We start from the raw sequence: 21,091 nt of genomic DNA, 5'->3' as shown, positions 1-21,091 counted from the left end.
TTTTGAAGTTATTTCAACCATTTAGCGAAAATACTGAAAAGAAGTTTTACGTATCTTGTCCATAATCCCGCCTCTTTGAGGATGTGTGACAGTTTGAATTAATCCATGGTGTTCTTCAGAGAACTTGAAATCATTCATTAAATCATGAAACATGTCATGATTTATCGTAATAGACGTCATAATATAAAATCACTATATTTGACTAATTTCATAATTATTAATCATATATTTATTAAGTACATTCTGTATGCATTTCCAGTTGTAATAAATTAAAAAATAATGACACATTTAAATAACTATTTCATAAAGGTTTTAATTTATTGAATTCTGGCACTGGTCATCCTCCATATATTAGAACTTCTGTGGTTTTTGTGTTATAATAAGATCATAAAATTAACTTCTAAAATTTCTCCCTCCTAATATAAAATAAATCAAAACACAAACTTTAAGGACAACTGCTGTTTTTAAACATTTAAGCATTTTTGTAGTTGGAGTCTGAAAGCTTGATTTGATACTATTTGGTAAGATTATCCCAGACCTTTATTATTTTTGGTGATTTGCTCTTATGTTTTTTTTTGCTGATTCTTGGAATTAGAATTTCTGGTTTAATTTTGATGTCTGATTTTACAAATCCCATCGAATCTGCTGTTTTTGAGGAGTTAGGGTGATGGCAATGCTCTCTTTGGAACAAAAGGTTCCTTCCTTTGAAACGTCCTCCCTTGATAATATTGTCATCTTCAGCTTTAATTAGAAGACCCTTAGGGTTGCTGTTAGGATCCTGGTTATTTTCATTAAGATTGAACGTGATGATGTTAAAAGTAACCCTTTTGGGGGTTTTTCCTCCTGAATGATGCATTTCAACAATGAAAGTTTTGGCTTACTTATAAAGAAACTGCACTTTTATCCAACCAAGGCATGTCAGCTCACCTGTTTCTTTTAAAGGTTCCCTCTGAGAGAATGTTTGCATTTAAATTATATAAGTGTGGATTCAGTTCTTCAGAATTGAATCATGGCAGAACAAATTTCATATTGAAAACTTCAAAGTGAAAAATGTTATAGTTTAAATGATTGTTTACTTTAGGTTATTTGTCAAAACTTGTCTATAATTTCTTTATTCATTTTGTATTTAACCTTTATTTTACTAGGAAGTCCCTTGAGATAAAATCTCTTTTTCGAGGGAGACCTGGCCAAGAGGCAGCAGTACAGAAAGACATATAAAAACACAGGACAACATAATAAAATCAATCATAAACTAGACTCTAGAATAACAGTTACAATTCTATAAAGCATCTGCGATCATGGTTTTGCGTGACTGCAGATGCTTTACTGATGCATATAAGGTGTTGCGTTCATTGAATGCTCATGTGAATTCGTTCAGCTCTCCAGCTGTGGTGGAAACGACTCCTGTATGGTTGAATCCACCAGCTTTCTGTGGCCCTGCATCACTCAGTCAGGACAGAAAAACTGATTCTGAAACCTCATCAATAAACACGCCCTGATGACTCAACAGGAGGAAAAGCACATTCTTCCTGTAGCATTTGAAAGTCAATGAGCTTCTAGTACTCCTCTCATACATTGCACTAGCCAGTGCCCAGCACATGGAAGTGTAACTTGCACACAGAACCATCTCATAGGGCTTGTTGTAAGGATTGTGTTTGTAAGGTGTAATTTTTAATGAGTTTTCGACACTGATGATCCAGAACATCTGCCAGACCCTGGATGTCCCTGATGGGATCAAACCAATCAGACGGCATCCATCCCTGAGCTGCTTTGTTGTTTTCCTACTTCGTCTTCCAGCCGACCTCCCAGGTTATCACTTCTATCATTTCCTTGTCTTCAAATTGCTCTGTGCAGTCAGCTGCATCGTCCAAGTTGATGCGTTAAAAACATGCTCTTATAAAGCAGAGCTGGAATTTCGATCCACAATACCTGGAGGCAATTCTGCAATTAGAAATGTAGCTTGAGGCAGAGATCTAAGGGGCTACATGCTCCTCTCTGCCTCCTATTTGAATTTCCTAATTTACTTCATAAAAGAGCATAAACTCTAATATTTTAAAAACTAACAAGTGTGAATTTGTCATTAACTGAGAACATATTTTTCCCTAAAGGAAGACTGCTTTTAAATCATGTACAGCCTCTGTAGCTCCAGGGAAGTTATTAACAGCTGTGCTACTTTTGTTATTCTTCTAATAAAAATTTGATGGAAAGTTTTTAGATCTGTTTTCATTTCAAAAAAAAAAAAAAGCATCAATTTGATGTCTGGAATGTAAACCAGTTTCATTGTATCAGATAAAACTGATTGATTAATTGGTTTCTTAATGCTTTCTTTTTTAACCAATTTGGTCACATTTTCTTTTTTTATTATTATTAATTTAGCCAAAATAAGCCTTTTTCCCCTTTTTTCAAGGATAAATGTTAAATAATGCTCTGTAAATACTCTGCTTTTCCCCTTTGATTTAAATTGATTTTCATACATTGTCTGTTGTTCTTCTTATCAACCCTTGATTTCAATATTTTATATAACATTCCTTTGGTATTTCTCTCTACTTTTTAAATGAATTAACACTCTCAAATAATTAAAAGGCCTTTTCCCATCTGTTTGGTCTCTAAACATTTAATTATCAGGTTTAACTTTGGCTGTAGTTCTTAAATTTGGTCTAAATGTCTAACCAACTGCCAAAACTGTTATTTTTATGACAAACACATTAGCATAGTCCTACCGCATGATTGTAAAAAGACAACTTTCTATCATTGTTGTTGTTTTTTTTTTCCATTTAACCAGTTGATACCAAATCCTAATTACTGTTCTAGTATTTCAGTTTAATTACACGAAAGTTCAAAGAGCCAAAAAAGAAGCAGAACTAATTGTAGTAATTTAAAAAAGTGTGAATTTTTGTAGTGAAATAAAAATGTTTAGTAACCTTGTAAATATCTTCAGTGAATCAAAACAATATCTATTCACGTCTAGGTGGTTATATTTAGAGCCTTTTGAGCTTAAAATCTAATAGACATAAAAAGTGGATTGATTATAATTTCCCTTCATCACAGAAAATAATGCATGCAGAGCTAAAACAAAAAATGTTTTTCCTCTTCTCTCTAGAGAAGATATTCACACATCCATCTTCTCCAACCAACTTAGTGTGGCCTATAATACTATTCTCAGCTCCAGTAAACATATGCACATAAGCTTTGGAGATAACACAGGAGAAAGAGGAAACTTTAAGAGGCTTATGGAGCCACAACAGCTCCAATTGCAACAACAGTTAACGTGTACACCAACATAGCTAAAATCTGAAATAACCAAGTTACCCTCCAAAAAATGGGGCTTAAAACTCATATTATCATTATATTATAAATATCAAATTTCAAAACTAAACTTTTATTTACAAACTAAACATTAGCTTGTTGTTTTTATTGATATTCGAAGCTAAATATTTAGGATACAAACTAAATATTTGGACTCAATATTTAGTTATGATCTAAATGTTTAGGTCGAAGCTAATATATGTAATATTTTCCTTCAAAATAAAGATTTAGTTTACAAGGTAAATTTTTTGATTTAGAACTAAATATTTATTTCCTAACGGAATATTTATTTCACTGATTTCTGTGCTTAATGTTAAATTATAATTTCACAAACAAAATATCTACTTGAAAAACGAAATATTTATTTAAGCTCATCGTTGTTTATGAATATTTGTTGAAACCAAACATTTAGATTTCAACTAATCATTTAATTTGAAGGAAGATATTTATACAGTAGTAGCCATTCAAAATTTCCCTACGTTCCTTGGCTGGTCCTTGAATGGTCCACTATAATTCCTTTTTATACATCAATCTTTGTACTAAAATATTGTTTCTGTCATGATTTGCGAACATCAAAATCCAAAGAGAAGCATTGGCTCCTGGTCAGACCCTGTAATTCAGAGAAAGGATGCAGTGAGAGTAAAGAAATATGCAAAAGGGAGTCACTCCGGTGGCTGGAACTTGGAGGGGATTTTGCTGGGAGTTGCAGGGAAGTGGGCTTCCATTCGGCTGGCGTTTGACTGGGAACGGCCATTTTGAATGGCTGTAAGATAAGGAACAACAGCAGAAGATCAAAGGATAGTGGTAGATCGGAGCAGTCCAGAGAGGGAGCACTAAAACTGGGTAGTGGTTGGATGTTAGCTCTGGATGTTAGCAGCAAGACATTTACGGAGGTTGTATTAAAGAAGTCCACCTGGAAGACGGCACCAAATCAGGGGATAGGAGGTGGCTGTCTGTCTGTCTGCGCTGGAGCTACTGTAGGGGAGGAAGATGATTGATGAATTATTTAATAGTCCTTCTAGGGCTGGATTAAAACTGCTTTTTTAAAACCACCTACAATTCCCTTTACAGGGATTTTCAACCAGTGTGCCGTGAGAGATTACCAGGTGTGCTATGGGAAACTATCTGTTATCACCTAATTAATCATTGTCGGTTGCCTGTACTGTAATTAAGGGTGGCAGATAATGTAATGCTTATCTATTTCAGTGGGTGGCAGCAGAGGGGGATACATGCCTGTAAGGACAACAGAGTGACAGTGGCAGTTTGGGATCTGAGCAAGTGACAGCGATGGAGAAGCTTGTGAGAAGGGAAAATGCAAATGCCAAACAGGGCCTTGGAGAAAATTCTGACCAGCATGAAGGTCCTAGTATGAGTGGTCAACAAAAAAAAAAAGAGGACAAGACAGGGAGGGATGCGACACCACCAACTCCACTGCACTTGGTGTGTGGTGAGAAGCCAACCAATAGCGCCATGGTGCCAAGCAAGCTTAATCGCCATCTCCAAACAAAACACCCTTCCATTCAAAACAAGCCGATGGACTATTTTGTACGCTTACATACAAACTGTGAGAACCAGGCAACTTTTTTGAGAAAAACCACAAAGGTAAACGAGAGAGCCCTCAAAGCTTGCTAACTTGTTGCTGAACTCGTAGCTAGATCAAAAAACTCCCCCACTGTGGCAGAAACATCTGCCAGCTTCTAAAGCCATTGTAAATGAGATGCTTGGCCCTGATGCGACTAAAGAAATAGCTAGCTGCCTGTGTTGGATAATGTTGTGCACATAGTGACGGAGACCTTTGAGGTGTTACTTATTATTATTATTATTATTTGGGTCTTGTGTAAAGAAATGAGAGTGGAACATTAAATGTTATTGCTCCACATAGAGGTTCAGTGGCTATCGTGCAGCAAAGTACTAGCCCGTCTGTACGAATTGCAAGAGGAACTTAACTGACAAACTAAAGGTCCGATTACTCAAAGCCGCTTGCAAGTGATGAGTGGTGTGCAAGGCTGGCATACCTGGCTGATATATGTCATTATTTGAATGAACTGAACACACAAATGCAAGGCCAAAATTAAAACCTGCTTAGAAACACCAATTTTATTTTATTTCTTTATTTGACAGGGACAGTGTACATTAAAAAGCATTCCTGCAAATGCACCAGAATTAGCCAAAAGGCTATTTTTCATCTGTTGTCCCTGGAAAGATCTTAAAATTGTCTACCTAAAAAAAACACAACAGTAAGCATGCTACAATGAAAAATACAAATATAAAAAGAAATAAAAACAACTATAACTCCTCAAAACTGGTTTAAAAATACAGAATAAGTGTTCGCTGGACTACAAAGGTTCATAAAATAGGATAAAACATTAAAACTATGTACATATAAATATATATACATATATACATACATACATACACATTTATAAATATTAATACATACACACAGCAGACACAAGTGGCAGCATGGCTTCTTAATGATAAACAACTCATGTTCAACTAATGTTGACATGACTGATGTGTTAAAAGCCAATTTTTTTAGATACGTTTTGAAAATAGTGTATGTTGTAAGTCCTCTAATAAATGAACAGGTTCCGCACAGCTCAAATAAGGTTTAAAATCACTGCTATTTCACTACTTTGTCAACATTATTTTCTCTGTCTTCCCTTTTGAATGCAAAAAACTTGTCTCTGCTGAACTCAGTCCCCCAACACCACAGCAACATCTAGTCCCTTACTGGTTTTTGAGATGTGGATATTTACAAAAAGTCAGATTTTTCAACTCCTGCAAATTTCCCTTTGTGCACCTCATTGGTTCATCGTTGCTCTCGGTTTGCTGTATTCACTAGAAACATGCCTTTTGCCTTGCTAATTACAACCTTTCACTTTACATTATGTGGACTCAGAAGAATGTGGACAGGCTTAGAAACACTTGGAATCAGAAAAGAGAAACAGATCTTTTGATCACTTTCTTAAGATGCAAAAGTTTTGCCAAGTTTATCTTTACAGTACAGAAGTAGAAGATGTCTATCTAAATCTCCTTCTACTTCCAGCTGCTGGAGTGACCCCCTCTTGCATATTTTTTTACTCTGACTCCACCTTTATACTGAATTACAGGGTCTGAGATGCTTCTCTTTAGACCTTAATGTCCACAAATCATGACAGAAATAATATTTTAGTAGAAAGATTGATGTTTAAAAAGGAATTGTAAGGGATTGGCCAAGACCGGCCAAGGGCCCATCAAGGAAAGTGGGGAAATTTTGAATGACTACTGCTGTATGTACCTTGGTTCAAGCATCGTAGCACCTGGTTGGGAATAAGAGAGGTTAGGGATGGTGAGATGCACCTAAACTAGTTTCTTGGATGAACGGAACAGTGAAATGTACTGTTACGGGTTAGTAGTCAAACCTTCTGTAAAGTGTGTTTTGAAGGTGGTGGCACTAACAGAAAGATATAATATGTTAAGATATCTGTTGATAGACTAAAATGGATGTCCAACATTAATCAGGTTTCGAGAAAAAGATGGTAGAATTGAGATCTTTGTTATGCATTTTCTGTAACAGTAAAAGAGCTTTCTCTTATTATAATCCATTATGCCTGTAGTATAGAAAGCCTCCCCAGCCGCATGAATGCAAAATATTACGAATTAATAAGATTTAAACTAAATGGTATAATATATTCCCTATATTAGTTTTTGACACTCTTGCATTAGCTTCATTTTTCAGCCTCTCAGACTGTTAAACCCAACAGTTTTTCCATTTCATTGACTTTCCTCTCCTCCTGTCTCTGTCTGTACACATTTCCTCTCCTCACCTTCTTATAACACCTTATTTCATTAAGGTGTGGACCAGCTTTCCTCCTTATCAACAGCCACAAATTACTTTATTTTTTTTTCCTCAGTCCATTCCCAGGCAATCAGAGCAGCATGGGAGGTCTCTAAGCAAGCAGCACCGCCGGCTGCTTCATATCAATGCAGCCCGGCCACTTGGATGGAAAAAAAAATGTCACTTTGATACCTCCCACTGGTCACTGTCAGGGTGGGGAGTCTAACCCGACTAATGAAGTAAAAAGGAAAAAGCTGTGAGGGGAAAATGGGCTCCAGTCAGAAGGTTTTGTTCATCAACCCTGGCTAAAGCTGCTCATTTGTTTGTTTTACTCACCACCTTCTGTTTCCATGGAGTGTCATGTGGTTATGTTTCCATGTATGCATTTTCCTCCACTCATTGTCTTGTTAAAGACACAAGCCCACAGGTACATCCATACTTCATTATTCAACATACAGTGGACCTAAAATGTGAACACATCCTTTCTAAAAATGACACGTTTTGACAAATACGACCAAAATAACTAAGAAACGTATTTCGGCTCAAATGCAGCCAACTCTCAGCTATGTATGATGCCAATCAGGTGAAAAGCATACAAGTCTGTGAACAGAAAAAATGGAAAAAGCTGCAACAACCCTACTGTAAGTGTGCAGAGAGTTACACGCATGCTCAATTGGAGCACCTGTTTTATTTAGTTTTTAGTTTTCTTCTGTTTAGTCTTTTTGTGGGAGGCTATTACCATTCTTTTGAAATATTTTCCAAATCTATCTGCAAAATTCGTTCAAAATTGTTTGATTTTTAGGGCCATGTCCTCTCCAAAGCCCTCTATAGGTGATCCCACAGATCAACTTCTGATTCTTTAATTTGGCTGTTGAATTTGTGCTTATCTTTGACCTCACTGCAGTACTGAGAGTGAGTTGGATAGCTCAAGTGGTAAGTCACCTATCCTGCAAACAGGAAGCCTGGGTTTGTATCCCAGCTGGGGGGAATGAGCTGCCAGTGTGGCTCCTTGGGTAAGACCCTTCACACTAATGCCTGCTTTGGGGAGTGGTTGTGAGTTCCAGTCCACTCCCACGGACTGCCACTCTGAGCAAGACCGTTAACCCCCACACTGCTACATAGGCGCCGCACAATGGCAGCCCACTGCTCCCTTAGCCTCGTGAGACCATCCTGATCTCGTGAGCTTTCAAGGTTTCACTCGCAGATCAGTCTGGAGACTCTCCGTTAAAGAAAATTTGGAGCCGTTCACCAGACGAACGTCCAATCAGCGTTGGCTTTGAGGCGGGTTGAGGTGTGACGCAACGAGAAGCGCGACAGTCCAGTCTAAAGAACATGGCGGCTTCAGCCGATGAAACTAGTGTTAGCGTGGCTATCGAGCAAGTTTTATCGGAATTACAGAGTATTTCTTCACTGAAAGAAGAGCAAAACACTGCTCTGGAGGCTTTTCTCAGAGGAAAAGATGTTTTTGCTCTTCTCCCGACTGGTTTCAGCAAGAGTTTGATCTATCAATTGGCTCCTCTTTGTCGTCGCTTTGTTACGTCATATGCTTCATTGATCTGATTGGTTTATTTGGCCCGTCTATCACCAACATAGGCCAATCAGCTAACCAGTATTTTCGTCCCTTCCCAAAATTACTTCTACGGAAGGTTTCCAGATGGATATGCGGAGCAAATCCATCTGGCGGAGTCAGGTTACTGCTCCCTAAGGGGATGGGTTAAATGCAGAGAGTTAATTCCGTTGCTCACTATACTTGTGAAAGTGTAAAGGCAATAAAACACTGGAAAAAAAACAAAAAACAAATAATGTATTCTTTTTTTTTTTCAATTTAACAGTGACCGACAGGTGTTTACCTGCTCCATGTGAAAACTATGGCTGAAAAACTAAAGAGAAAGTCAGAAAAAAGTCCTGCAAGGATATCTGATGTCCTGAAATCAAATCAGAAATTGCTTCTATATGTTCAACAATATGTTAGTATTTTTGCAACATCTCCAACCTTACAGTAGGATTTAGCTTTAACCCCCAGAACAGCTGTTTATACCTGTGTATAAACAGGTGCTTCTGTTGAACTCTACACATTAAAGTCCCATTTAAGGCTTTTCATGTCTCAAAAAAGTGAAATACTACCAGAGATGTGTTCACGGTACAGATCCTTTGTATGTAGAAGATCCACTGCATGTAGAACTCTTCTGACATTTCATAATTTACATAATACTTTATGGTAACATTACACCTTTGGTTTGACGGAAATGATCTGAGATGATCTCAGTTCCTGGGAGATGAGACGATGCCCTGCAGTTTCTCCATCATGCTGGTCCTTCATCATATCTGCAACAGGCCTGTAAATCTCACACATTGTTCCACACAGTGAGCTGCTGGATGTTAATCAGCTGCAGATAGCATCGCTTCACAGAGACTTTATGACTGTTATACTTCCCCTGTCCCACCCTGTGTTTGACATGTGTTTGTCCTCTCATCTAGATGCTCCCACCACCACCCCTAAACCCACCACAACTATCATCACTACCACCTCCACCACCATCTTCACCTCCACCCCGAACCCTGAAGCTAGTCAAGGTATAGTATCACCCTGTGCTTGAATGTTTCCTGCTTCTGTATATTCTTATTGTGGGACTCGGCCTTGGACTAGTAACCAGTATCGGGTTGAATGAATGTTCCACGTGAGGTACGATGAAGTATTTTTCTGTTTTATTTTATTCAGTAAGGTTATACAAGGGTAAAAAAGGTAAGTGCGAAAATTTTACATCATACTGTAACGACTATCTAAAGGTATAGTGGATGATTTATTTATTTATTTTTTTTCTGGAAATGTTGGGAAGAAAAGCCAAAGTTACTTCCTACTTCCTCTTCTAAGGGGAAATGCTTATCAAGTGTGCATGCATGAGCACCATTGCCCTAGTGCACGGCTTTGTTTACAATCTGTCTGCAACGCATACATTTAAAATATATGTAACCACGAATGGTTCAAACTAATTCTCACTGGCTGCATAAACACTAGAACTATGCATGTCCAGCAAGAGAAAAGAACTAGCCAGAAACAAGCTTCTACAGTGGTGTTAGGTGAGCAAAAATTTAAGATGAGCAATCCAGAACTGAAAGCCTAAAAAAGGTAATCCTTTACACATTTAAAGGAGCAATGCGTAAGGAATTTGCTATAAACTAACCATAATCATTCTCATTTTTTATCAGCGGCGAAAGTAATATTTCCTATAAACTTTCAGTCCAGTCTTAGTTTAGCTTTTCTCCCTTCAAACCTAATGGTACAGAACTATTCTGGTGGAGGTGAAGCCTATGTTTACTTCCTGGTTCCTGAGCTTTTCATGTAAGAATTTCCAGGGTTGCCAAAACAGAGCACAGCTTTTGATACAGTATGTTGGCTAAAGAGCAGCAGCCTGCAAACATTGAAGACAATAAGAAAACCTGACCACAAATAGTCTCATCAATGCCTAGGAAACCTTTGTATCCTTCAAACCTATTTCCACAATAACTTTGTGTTGATGAATTGTCCTAAAGGTTGGTTTATGCTCGACACACAGATTATGTTAGGAAAATAAAATGTGTAGATATAATAATAATAATAATAAATTTTATTTGAAAGCGCCTTATCACAACACCCAAGGACACTGTACAGGCAGATAAAAACATTAAAAACAGGAAGCTAAAAAGTACAAGCATAAAGATGCCACAGATATGTCTGCAGCTTTTATGCTCCAGTGAACATGGTCCATCTGGAAGTTGGTCACCTTTATAAAATGGTGAAGCCAGCTGAAACCATCTGCAGGATACAAGGAAAATGAATCATGGTTTAATTCAGAATTTTTTCAAGTTGGGAATCCTGACTTGTTGTGTGTGCTGCCTGAGTGACTCTCCAGGCACCTGAGGGGTGAAAATGCCTGGTGCTCTGTGTCTCTGTTTGCTGCAGCAGGGGTCGACTAAAATGAATGTGACTTCCAACCTCATCTTCAGAATCTGTAGTGAGTTGACTCAAGAATTTGGAGACCAGATCCTTCATTTTGGAGAAACTGATTCTGTTCTATGTTCTGCATAAAAAATGCACACCTTATCACTGATCCTGCGGTGAATGAGTTACGATCAAATAAATCAATAAATTCCTGCATCTTTTCATCACAGAGAGCCAAGTTGAAACTATTTAGATTAATCGACTGCAGAAAAACAGATTAGGTCAGACACTACAACCTTCTGTCCCTCTATAACCATGGAGGTCAGAAGGTATGCATCCTCAGCTGTGTTGGTTTTTGATGCTATCATTTTTTTTTACCACCATCTTGAAAGTGCATGTTCATGTCAACAGTGGGTGGTTAGGTTGCTTAAAGGAATAGTACACCCAAAACATGATTAGCCTTCATTTTCTACTCACCCCCATGCTGAACAACACTCTGGAGTACTTTTTTGATATCTCAAATGCATCTGGAGATCTGGGAGGCTTCTTGCTGTCTGCTGACATTCACATAATGGAGGTCTATGGCGCCCGAGGCAGAAAGGTCCATAAAAGTCCACAAAAAACGTGTCAATATTCCTCCATACTGCTCGTCCAATGTATTCCAAGTGTCCTGAGTGGGTAGCGTCCAGAATTTACTCGAAACGAAGTCATTTAGAATGTTTTTAGAGCATAAACAGTAGTGTATAGGATTTCCTATCCCAGATGCAGAGCCGAGTGAAGCACAGATAGTTCTGACAGGTTTAATAGAAGAACAAGGAAACAGAGGTATGAATCCAGAAATCTAACTAAAAAGTTTAACAAACAAAAAACCATGGAGACATCAGGGGAAAAACAAGCCTGAGGAGCCACGGGGAGATGAGCTGAGTAGATGAGTACAGCATTGAGAAGGAACCAGCACTGAGTGACTGCAGAGGTGGAGTATTTAAGGAGAACAAAACAAAAGGATGGACTAACGAGCTGAATGAGGAGCAGGTTTGGGTGGAACTGGCAGGAGGGAGTCCAAGGGGAAAGAAAACAATCACAAGGGGGCAACAGAGAGTAACTAAAGAATCCTAGAATATCATGAAAAATAAAAACAAAACAACTGATAACAGAAAACTCAGAGTCACAACAAATGAGAACCATAACATTTCAGCTTTATACAGTTGTGCATGAAAGTTTACAAAGTACCATTAAAGAAAATGATGAATTCACACTAGTAATTCAAATACTACAAAATTGTAAAAAGCATTATGATACCAAAGCTAAGTTTAATGTACAGAGTGATTCAAAGAAACATTGAAAAAAATATATATTTTTTAGATAAAATAATTGAAAACATTGTTCAATTTTAATCAGTGTGTATTAGCATCTTAATATTATGATTACTATTTATTTGTGTAAAGCACATTGCTGCTGTAGGTCTTTAAAGTGCTTTATAGATAAAGCTAATATGGTATCAATTTAAGTGCATAATGTAAAACAAATACCCCAATCTGCTGTGAGAACTGATCAAATGATTATCGTAAAACATGCCTCTGCAAACATTATCCACCATGTTTGCTGCTAACTTTGGTGGTGTATAATATGTGTAGTGATGTGGCTGTGGCATTTGGGGTCTTTGACTGTTATGCATTGAAGGTGCTCTCAAGTGAAACTGAGCCCCAAACTGTTGATTAATCTTCTTAGAACTCAGAGATTTTAAAAACTATATGGTTATATATTTATAGAGAGTTGTTCCATCAGGAACACTTTTTGAGAAATAAACTGTCTAACCCCATCTGTCTAATTATGTGATGGTAATGCACTCACCACAGTCCCTCATGTTAAACTACAGAATCCCAATGGAGCCTTTATTCTGATCTCATTTAGAAACAATCAGGTTTGTTTAAATTTATTTATTTAATGTTAAAGTCAGGCCTATCAGGCACAACTTTGTCATCACATAAGACTTTATTCCTTACTGTATACAGGGTATAGAAATGATATTTGCCATGAATGATGGGCAGCTAACAGAATTTGCTGGAGCTGGGACATCATTCACTAGAAGTAACTAGAAATTAGGAATTTTAGATTTTGTAAATGCGTCTCTGGAAGGATGTGAGTAGAATAGAAATCGGGACAAATTGGAGTCCGAGACTTTTGTAATGTTCCCCTTTTTATCAGAGCAAGCAGCTACTATTAGAGAAATGTCTCATAATAGTGAGGTTCAATTATGATTCAAAAAGCTTTTTGTCAGGCAACCAGCACTGTTATTCAAAGATACCTCGTCGACTAGGTTAACTGCTTTAAATGCTTTTTAACATCTACTTTGTACAGGAAAGTAGAAATGATTCATATTAGTTTAAAGAGTTTGATCATTATTAACATCTGCTCATTGCTGTCTTTCCCATTTTATTTAATTCATTAGCTTGTTCCATTTTAGAGGTATATTTTGGATTTAAATGTGCTGGAGCACCAAATGGTGTCCAAATTGAAGAAATTGAAGGTAGGGCTGAAACAATCGGATTAATCGGGATTAGTTGATTATTAAAAGTAATCCTAATATTAATTGTAATAGATTAATCGTTAACTGGATTATAGAGACTGTAAAATATGCATTTAAGTGATATATCCACCAATCATCGAGCAGCAATTATACCTAAATTGAAAAAAAATAAAATAAAATCTAAACATTTATTTAAGATGAAAAGACAAGCTTTCTTCTTCTGTCAACATGCTCTATTACAGAACAGGAAAAGTTTTAGTTTCGCCTGGTTTAATTTTGTAAAAATTCTTCTTAAAAGAACTTTCTGCTATCAAATTATTAATTGAAAAAAAAAAATAATAATAATCAGCAGATTTATCAATTTGAAGAAGAATCATTAGTTGCAGACCTATTTGAAGGTTAAAAGAAAAGCTGACCATTACCATGATACTACCTCTGCCTCGTTTAGATTTAAATACCTTATCTAGACTCCCTCAGGCATACACATTGTTGGTTTGACCAAGCAGCCCATCCTTTACCTAGTTGATTTTCTGCAGCAGGTATTGACTCACTAACATGAGCGGATCCAGATTGCAGTCTGACCTGAAGGTTTCTGTTCGCTGAAAAAAAAATAATGCAACCGCTTTTGGCATTTTGTTATTCATATTTAGTTACTTTCAAATATTAGTTTTATGTCCTTCCCTACTAACATGTAACGATTGTGTTAAAGTAATTAAATATGATTAAGTAAATGCCAAAAGCAGTTTAATTACTTTTTTCAGTGTTTCTCTCCACTGTTTAAGTCTTTTAAAATCAGGTGTGTGTTTTTATGGACTTAGACCAGCTCATTTAGCTCTCAAGGGAAAAGTTTTAACAAATCTAGAAGCTTCTTAATAAAGACTTTATGTCTTTATGTGTCTTTATGTGATATAGATTTATGTGATTTAGAGGAAGTGCAGTGATGGGACTAACGGCGTTGAAAGTAACGCCGTTACTACCGCCGCTACCTTTTTTAGTAACGAGTAATCAAAATTATTACTCTTACTGTAACTATAACGCAGTTACAATTGCCGACACCCCGTTACTGCACGTTACTCAGGTCACACAATTAACCTTTTTTCATGATAGGACTCGTGCGCGCGTCATGAGAGAGGGGTGGATGGAGAGTGAGGAGGACTCCAGCTGCAAAACAGCGTTTTCCAGATGGAAACACTGGTGTTACGTCGAGCTGCACTTCCCCATCAGCGCGGCGGCACGATTCACCGCGCAAGCGACAGGAAATGCGCATGCTCGCTAAAGGCGCGTAACAGTCGCCCTGTGCATGCTCGCTAAAGGCGCGTAACAGTCGCCCTGTGCTCGCGCCACAGGAGAACTACGGAGAGTGTGAACGATCATTAGCCTATATGGATAAAGAGAGAAAGATGGATGGATGGATGGATGGACGGACGGACGGACGGACGGACGGACGGACGGACGGATGGATGGATATAGTTACATGTTGCAGTATCTTTAACAACCCAAACACAGGATTTCAGACATAGACATCCCCAGTTATTAACTTCATACACTCGCAAAAGTAACACAATAGTTACTTTTACTACTAACTAGTTACTTTTATTGTGGAGTAACTCAGTTACTAACTCAGTTACTTTTTTTGAGAAATAACTAGTAACTATAACTAATTACTTTTTCAAAGTAGCGTGCCAAAACACTGAGGAAGTGTGCAATAATATTAGCAAGGACTATGTTTAAATTAGGTATGTTTAACTTTCGTCTGAGTAAAAGACAAGCTCAAACTAGAAAAAAATGTTTTAAATAAATAATTAATAGACCAAATTAACATGACAATAATGCACACAAGTAGAAAATCTAACCTCCTTTCTGGAACAGCATGTGTCATTCAAGAAGGAAATCATAGATCATGCTTCATCTTTCATGATTTGAAAAACATGGGAGCAGTGCCCACGGAAACAAATAAACACAGGCGATCAAAATGTAGGCCTCTTTGAAAACAGGACGTTTTTATCTGGGTCTTTCAGCACCAGAACCAGGGAACATTTGAGGGTATGAATCTCTAAAGGGTGCAGATAGAAAACATTACTTTATGCTTCAATTCAGAAATCAGTCTGGGCTCCAAATGCAATCAAAGGCTCCCTGACAGACCGCTCAATTGGAACAAATCTCACAAGGCTGGTAGAAATCACAGGCATTGTGCTTGATTATGCCATCTGATTGGATTAAAGGGGATACCTATCAATGCAGGTTGTTATGCAGCTCCTTTGCCTCAGATCAAGAAGTCTGCAGTGAAGACTGGCTTACTCTGATTAGAAATACCTTAAATGATTAACATAGTTCCCTGTGGGGCTGCAGCCTTTTTATTTCCCCTTGCTTACAATAATTCTTAGAAAAAACAAAACACAGAATAATTTAGTGCCACTTATGAACCTTGTATACAAGAAATGGACTAAATAAGATCAGATAGAATTTAAAAGTTATGCATCAGACCATAAGAGACACAAATGTATTAAGCATAAATAACACAAGTGAGTAGAGTTTTAGTAGTGAAAGAAAATATTAGTTGTGTTTTTTTCTTTTACTCTTTGCTTCTAAAGCTTCATTTGAAATTTGAACAGCCTTGAACTGACATTAGCTACACTATCATGGAGCTTTTTTCTTTTTAGAACAAGAGAAGTTGTAGCCTCGTGAGACCATCCTGATCTCGCGAGCTTTCAAGGTTTCACTCGCAGATCAGTCTAAAGACTCTCCGTTAAAGAAAATTTGGAGCCGTTCACCAAACGAACGTTCAATCAGCGTTGGCTTTGAGGCGGGTTGAGGTGTGACGCAACGAGAAGCGCGACAGTCCAGTCTAAAGAACATGGCGGCTTCAGCCGATGAAACTAGCGTTAGCGTGGCTATCGAGCAAGTTTTATCGGAATTACAGAGTATTTCTTCACTGAAAGAAGAGCAAAACACTGCTCTGGAGGCTTTTCTCAGAGGAAAAGATGTTTTTGCTCTTCTCCCGACTGGTTTCGGCAAGAGTAGCCTGGCTTGTGGTTGTGTTTTCGTCGTCGCTCTGTTAGTACGTCATATGCTTCGTTGATCTGATTGGTTTATTTGGCCCGTCTATCACCAACATAGGCCAATCAGCTAACCAGTATTTTCGCCCCTTCCCAAAATTACTTCAACGGAAGGTTTCCAGATGGGTATCTTTCCAACTTACATTTATTTATGCTTTAAAAAAAAATTCATAAAAAAAAATTACACACGAAAAAAAATGAGAGAAATAATTGCTGAACAATCTCTTAATATTGTCAAAAACATAAAATTAAATGAACATTTTAAAAGAGTGGCTTTGTTTTAATCATCGATGGTGTACAAATTGTAGCTTTTATTTATTAAAAGCTTGTTTTAGCTCCAACTTTACACAAACAATACCTTCCTGTCCTACAGTGAGGAGTCCAGAGGTTTTAAATCCGACATCAAGTTGTGCAACAGTGGTTAATAGTATGTATATAATCTTTCAGATCAGATTTATTGTTTTTGTTTTGTTTTTGAAGATCAAAATACTTTGTTATCCAATCTTCTCAAATATGATTCAATCTGTAGATTATCCCTCAAAAAATCCCATATTTCTAACAAACAACGATGCGCTGTGATCAGATACCCTGAAGACGAATTACTGGTCATAACCTCTGCTTAGAACAATTTGGTATAACTTTCTGAACCACAGCTTCTTTATTCCCTCTTAGTTTTTGAAACTTAGCGAGTGAACTTCAGGAGTAAAACCACCTCAATATATTTATTGAAAATACCTCCAGTTGCTGAAATCATGGCACTGCATGCTGGCAGGTTATTTCAACCTCCCTGTGAGCCAGACCTAAGTGGTGATGCGTGGGCTTCTCCTGATAAAACCAACCTCACATCTGCAGTGCCAATATTTTTAGGTTGAAGGTTTTTACCGGATGTCTTCTCTTTGCCTCCAATCATCAGGGGTATTATTGCTCGTATATAGGTTGAAGGCAGTAACTCATATGGTCTAAAAACCTTCCTGCCAGTTGATTTGGCTCAGCTGCGGCGTGCTGTCTAATAAACCTTTCCTGGATATTTTTCCGTTACACACACACAGAATTTTTTTAATATCTGTTAACCCCAAACTTCTCACACGTAAGTGCTTTGCAGGTTCAAAAGAAATGATTGTAATTGCCACTAAATGAGATGTTGCCCCACCTCGGCAACTAAAGGACTTTTCTTACATTCTGCTTTGATTATTTTTGCTGATTCTGTTTGTCAAAACACCTTCAAAAGTTGAATTTCTTCTCCCTTTGTGTCCTCAACTTCTTTTCACATATTTCCGCTATCCAGGTTTTGTTTTCTGGCGGTGTATCGCAAAGGTTTTCCTTGAAAAGCTTCCTTATTGTGTGACTCATCTCAGGGGCAGCAGGCTATTATGTTAGCAGAGCTCAGGGCTAAAGAGGTCTTCGGAGGAATCCACACTGACTCTAAAAGTGTTGAAAAAGGAGAGCTCTCTCTTGTCTGGTATAACTATTCACACTCCCACTCATTCATTCCACTCTCCCATTTAAACAATATGAGGAATAATTCCCTAAGTCAGCACAGTGTGATGAACAATTGTTCTTAATCCGTGAACAGCCAAAACAAAAGAAAAATAAATGTGTATGTGGTGAAAAGACAACAATCAGGCAGCAGGCTAGCTTTAATTGATGAAAGTCCATAAATGGTGCTGACAACCAATTAATTTAACCCACCGTATAAACAAGACAATAATATAGTCAAGGGAAGGAGAGAGAAACAAAAATTCATTATGTTTGTCAGCATCTTAAATTACACAAACACCATCTGGTGGAGTGATTCAGGAGTTTGATGAATTTAGATCTGCTTTGCCCAACCGGTTTGGACATTGTCCCGACTTTACTCGTTTTTAGTCGTCTGCTTTAAAATTGGATCCAGCCAGCTATAATTTCATTGTGATCAATAGTAACACAATAAATGCCATCATGTGACATACAGCCCTTAGAGAGCGTGAATGAAATTATAATGCTTGAAACCACTTAGTCTGGAGTTCAGCCGTTCCTCCTAATGTAGAAATAGAGGACTGAGTACGGGCCACTGAAGCTTCCAAAATCAATGATGAAAAATAAAAAATGTTGCCGCGTATCATATTCCTTTGGCTTTAGACTCTAATGAGGGAGTACTGCTACACCCAAATTCACTAAGATCCAGTTTGATATAAGAGAACCTTTAAAGTCTGCTACATGAGAGCAGGCTTCTTAGGAGAGATACATGCAGACTGTACCAACAGGCCCACAAGCAGAGCTTTTACTATGTTTGACTGGGCAACTTTACAGACTAACTGAGCAGATTAAGAAAACGTCTTTGTTATAAATTATTAAAGGTATAGCGGAGGATGTTCTTTTTCCAGGTGGATCATCAAAATAAGTGGCCCTCCTAGTTGTCAATCTTTCTGGTAATAAGGCCGTCCTATACGCTCGTCACCATTGTCACTTAGCGGTGGAGAGTCTGACATAGTGGAAAAATGTTAAATCTTCTTTTGGAAGGTAAGATTGTATGAGGAATACAAATAGTAATTTTTAAATAGAGTGCATGAGGAGAAATGAGCTCATGCATGCACTCACAAACTTTAATAGATGGTTTTAATAGATAGGTACAGGGTTGTGCAAGTGCATCTAAAAATCAAAAAACAAATCTGCTCCATCCCAGATGGTCGATCAGTAGCATACTTCCAGCGAGACAATTTTATATTTAATTGCAGTTGTTTTGTGTTTATTATGAGTGAAAGTGAGATGACAAGAAATTTAAATAGAATCATATTGCACTGGTCTGCTCTGAGCATTGTTAGGCATGACATCAGATGAGCGATATACAGAAAGCATGTGAACACATCCATTCTGCTGTTATTACCATTTTAGATCAAGTAGTTTAGTAAGTTATACATAGTTTGATATGGAAATTGAGTCCTGCTATACTGGAAAAACAATCTAGAAATAAGTAAAATTTCCTTAAATTAAGTGTATTTATTCTTAATTTGAGTAGGTAAATGAGATGATTTGCCAATGGAATGAGTATTTTGACACTTAAAATAAGATTATTAGATAAAAATGCACTTGAAATGAGACAATGCAATTGTATTTTCTTATTTTAAGTGTAAATTCTCTTCTTCCATTTTACAAAATGTATCTTTTACCTTCTCAATCCAAGAACAAATGCATTAATTTTAAGAAAAAATTACTTATCTTGATTCAGATTTTTTCCAGTGTAAATACACAATGTTAGATTCTTTAACCTGTTTTATTGTTTTATTATTATCATGGTATTATCAGGCTTTGATAATACCTATTGTAGACAGTTATTTGTAAATTCTGGCTCACTTTGCAAATATATGTTTTACATTTGCATTTTCTGAATGATTTAATTATTTGTCAGACATAAAGAAGGGAAACACTAAAAGGAGAGCTCTAAATTAGACTTAAAATGATGAATTCTGAATAGATTTGATATGATAATTGTGCTGTAGCTTAATTAAGTTGATGCAGACATATGCAGCTATAAAATCCATACAGGAGTAGCAGAAGGTCATCATTGTGCTACCAACCACAATGCAAAGTCACACAGAAAACACACCCTTAGAAAGGTCAGTATGTTTAGTTATTAAAGATCATTTAAATGTTCTGCATATTGATCACATCATGACATACCAAACTAAAAAAAATAGATCTTCTGTTTATCCATAAAGCATGAAAACATGCTTCTTCCTGTTTATTTTTCTTCTCCTTTTTATAACCTTCCTTTATTCTTTAGAACAAGCCTCAAATATAAACAGACATTAACAGTGGTTTATGTTTTGTGGAGATAATTTGTACAGTGTTAACTAAAATACTAAAGTACAGTTTGAGACTGTTTTCTCTTTAGTTTAGAGGATTGTCATAAATAAAAGGTGTGAAATAAAAACACAAACCTTTAAGCTATTGCTAATTAGCAAAGTCTGCCTGGTTATGCTTTTAAGAAGTAATCATCCGAAAAAAGAAGGAAGACTAGCAAAATACAACAAAACACTTTGCAGTAAGTGAAAAAAAAATCACGTCAAGAGGAGAAAAAGAAAACACCCACCAGTGGTTTTTCATATATATCTAAAAGACATGAGGAACCAGCCCACACTCAGTTTAATGAATGCTTTCAATGCAAAGGAATAACAAACATAATATTATCCTCACAAAGATTACTTTAAATTAAAACAGAAGTGAAAGCTTTACTCTGCAGACAAAAATTCAGCTTAGCTATAATATTTTCTATGTTGGTCAACTGAGAGTGTTCAATGTCTGTAAAGATCTCCCTGAAAAATAGGAACGCTTATAGCTGAAACCATGTTTACTATATTTTTTCCTCGACAGCTGAAAATAATTCATAATAATAATTTCCTGTTTTGAGTCAGTTTAGAGTTTCATAAAAAGATTTATTTTCTCCCCTTTATAGGATTTTTCATCCAATTTTTCTCTGTGTCTCT

At 37.0% G+C, this 21,091-nt stretch overlaps 1 protein-coding gene across 6 annotated transcripts in view; it reads left to right on the top strand.

The window, feature by feature from the left end:
* Window positions 1-21,091, top strand: part of cadm1 (cell adhesion molecule 1) — a 622,928-nt gene that overhangs the window by 538,108 nt on the left and 63,729 nt on the right. For 4 of the 6 annotated variants that reach the window (XM_015370201.1, XM_015370198.1, XM_015370199.1 and 1 more), the window contains one exon: window positions 9,605-9,700. The exons of the other annotated variants lie outside the window; for them this stretch is intronic. In XM_015370201.1, the coding sequence (XP_015225687.1) occupies window positions 9,605-9,700 (96 nt within the window). The remainder of the gene's footprint in view (window positions 1-9,604; window positions 9,701-21,091) is intronic. 6 annotated transcript variants of the gene reach the window in all.

Source organism: Cyprinodon variegatus, unplaced genomic scaffold (assembly GCF_000732505.1).
Source record: "Cyprinodon variegatus isolate N-32 unplaced genomic scaffold, C_variegatus-1.0 Scaffold43, whole genome shotgun sequence".
Taxonomy (NCBI): domain Eukaryota; kingdom Metazoa; phylum Chordata; class Actinopteri; order Cyprinodontiformes; family Cyprinodontidae; genus Cyprinodon; species Cyprinodon variegatus.
This window is presented reverse-complemented; position numbering and strand designations above follow the sequence as displayed.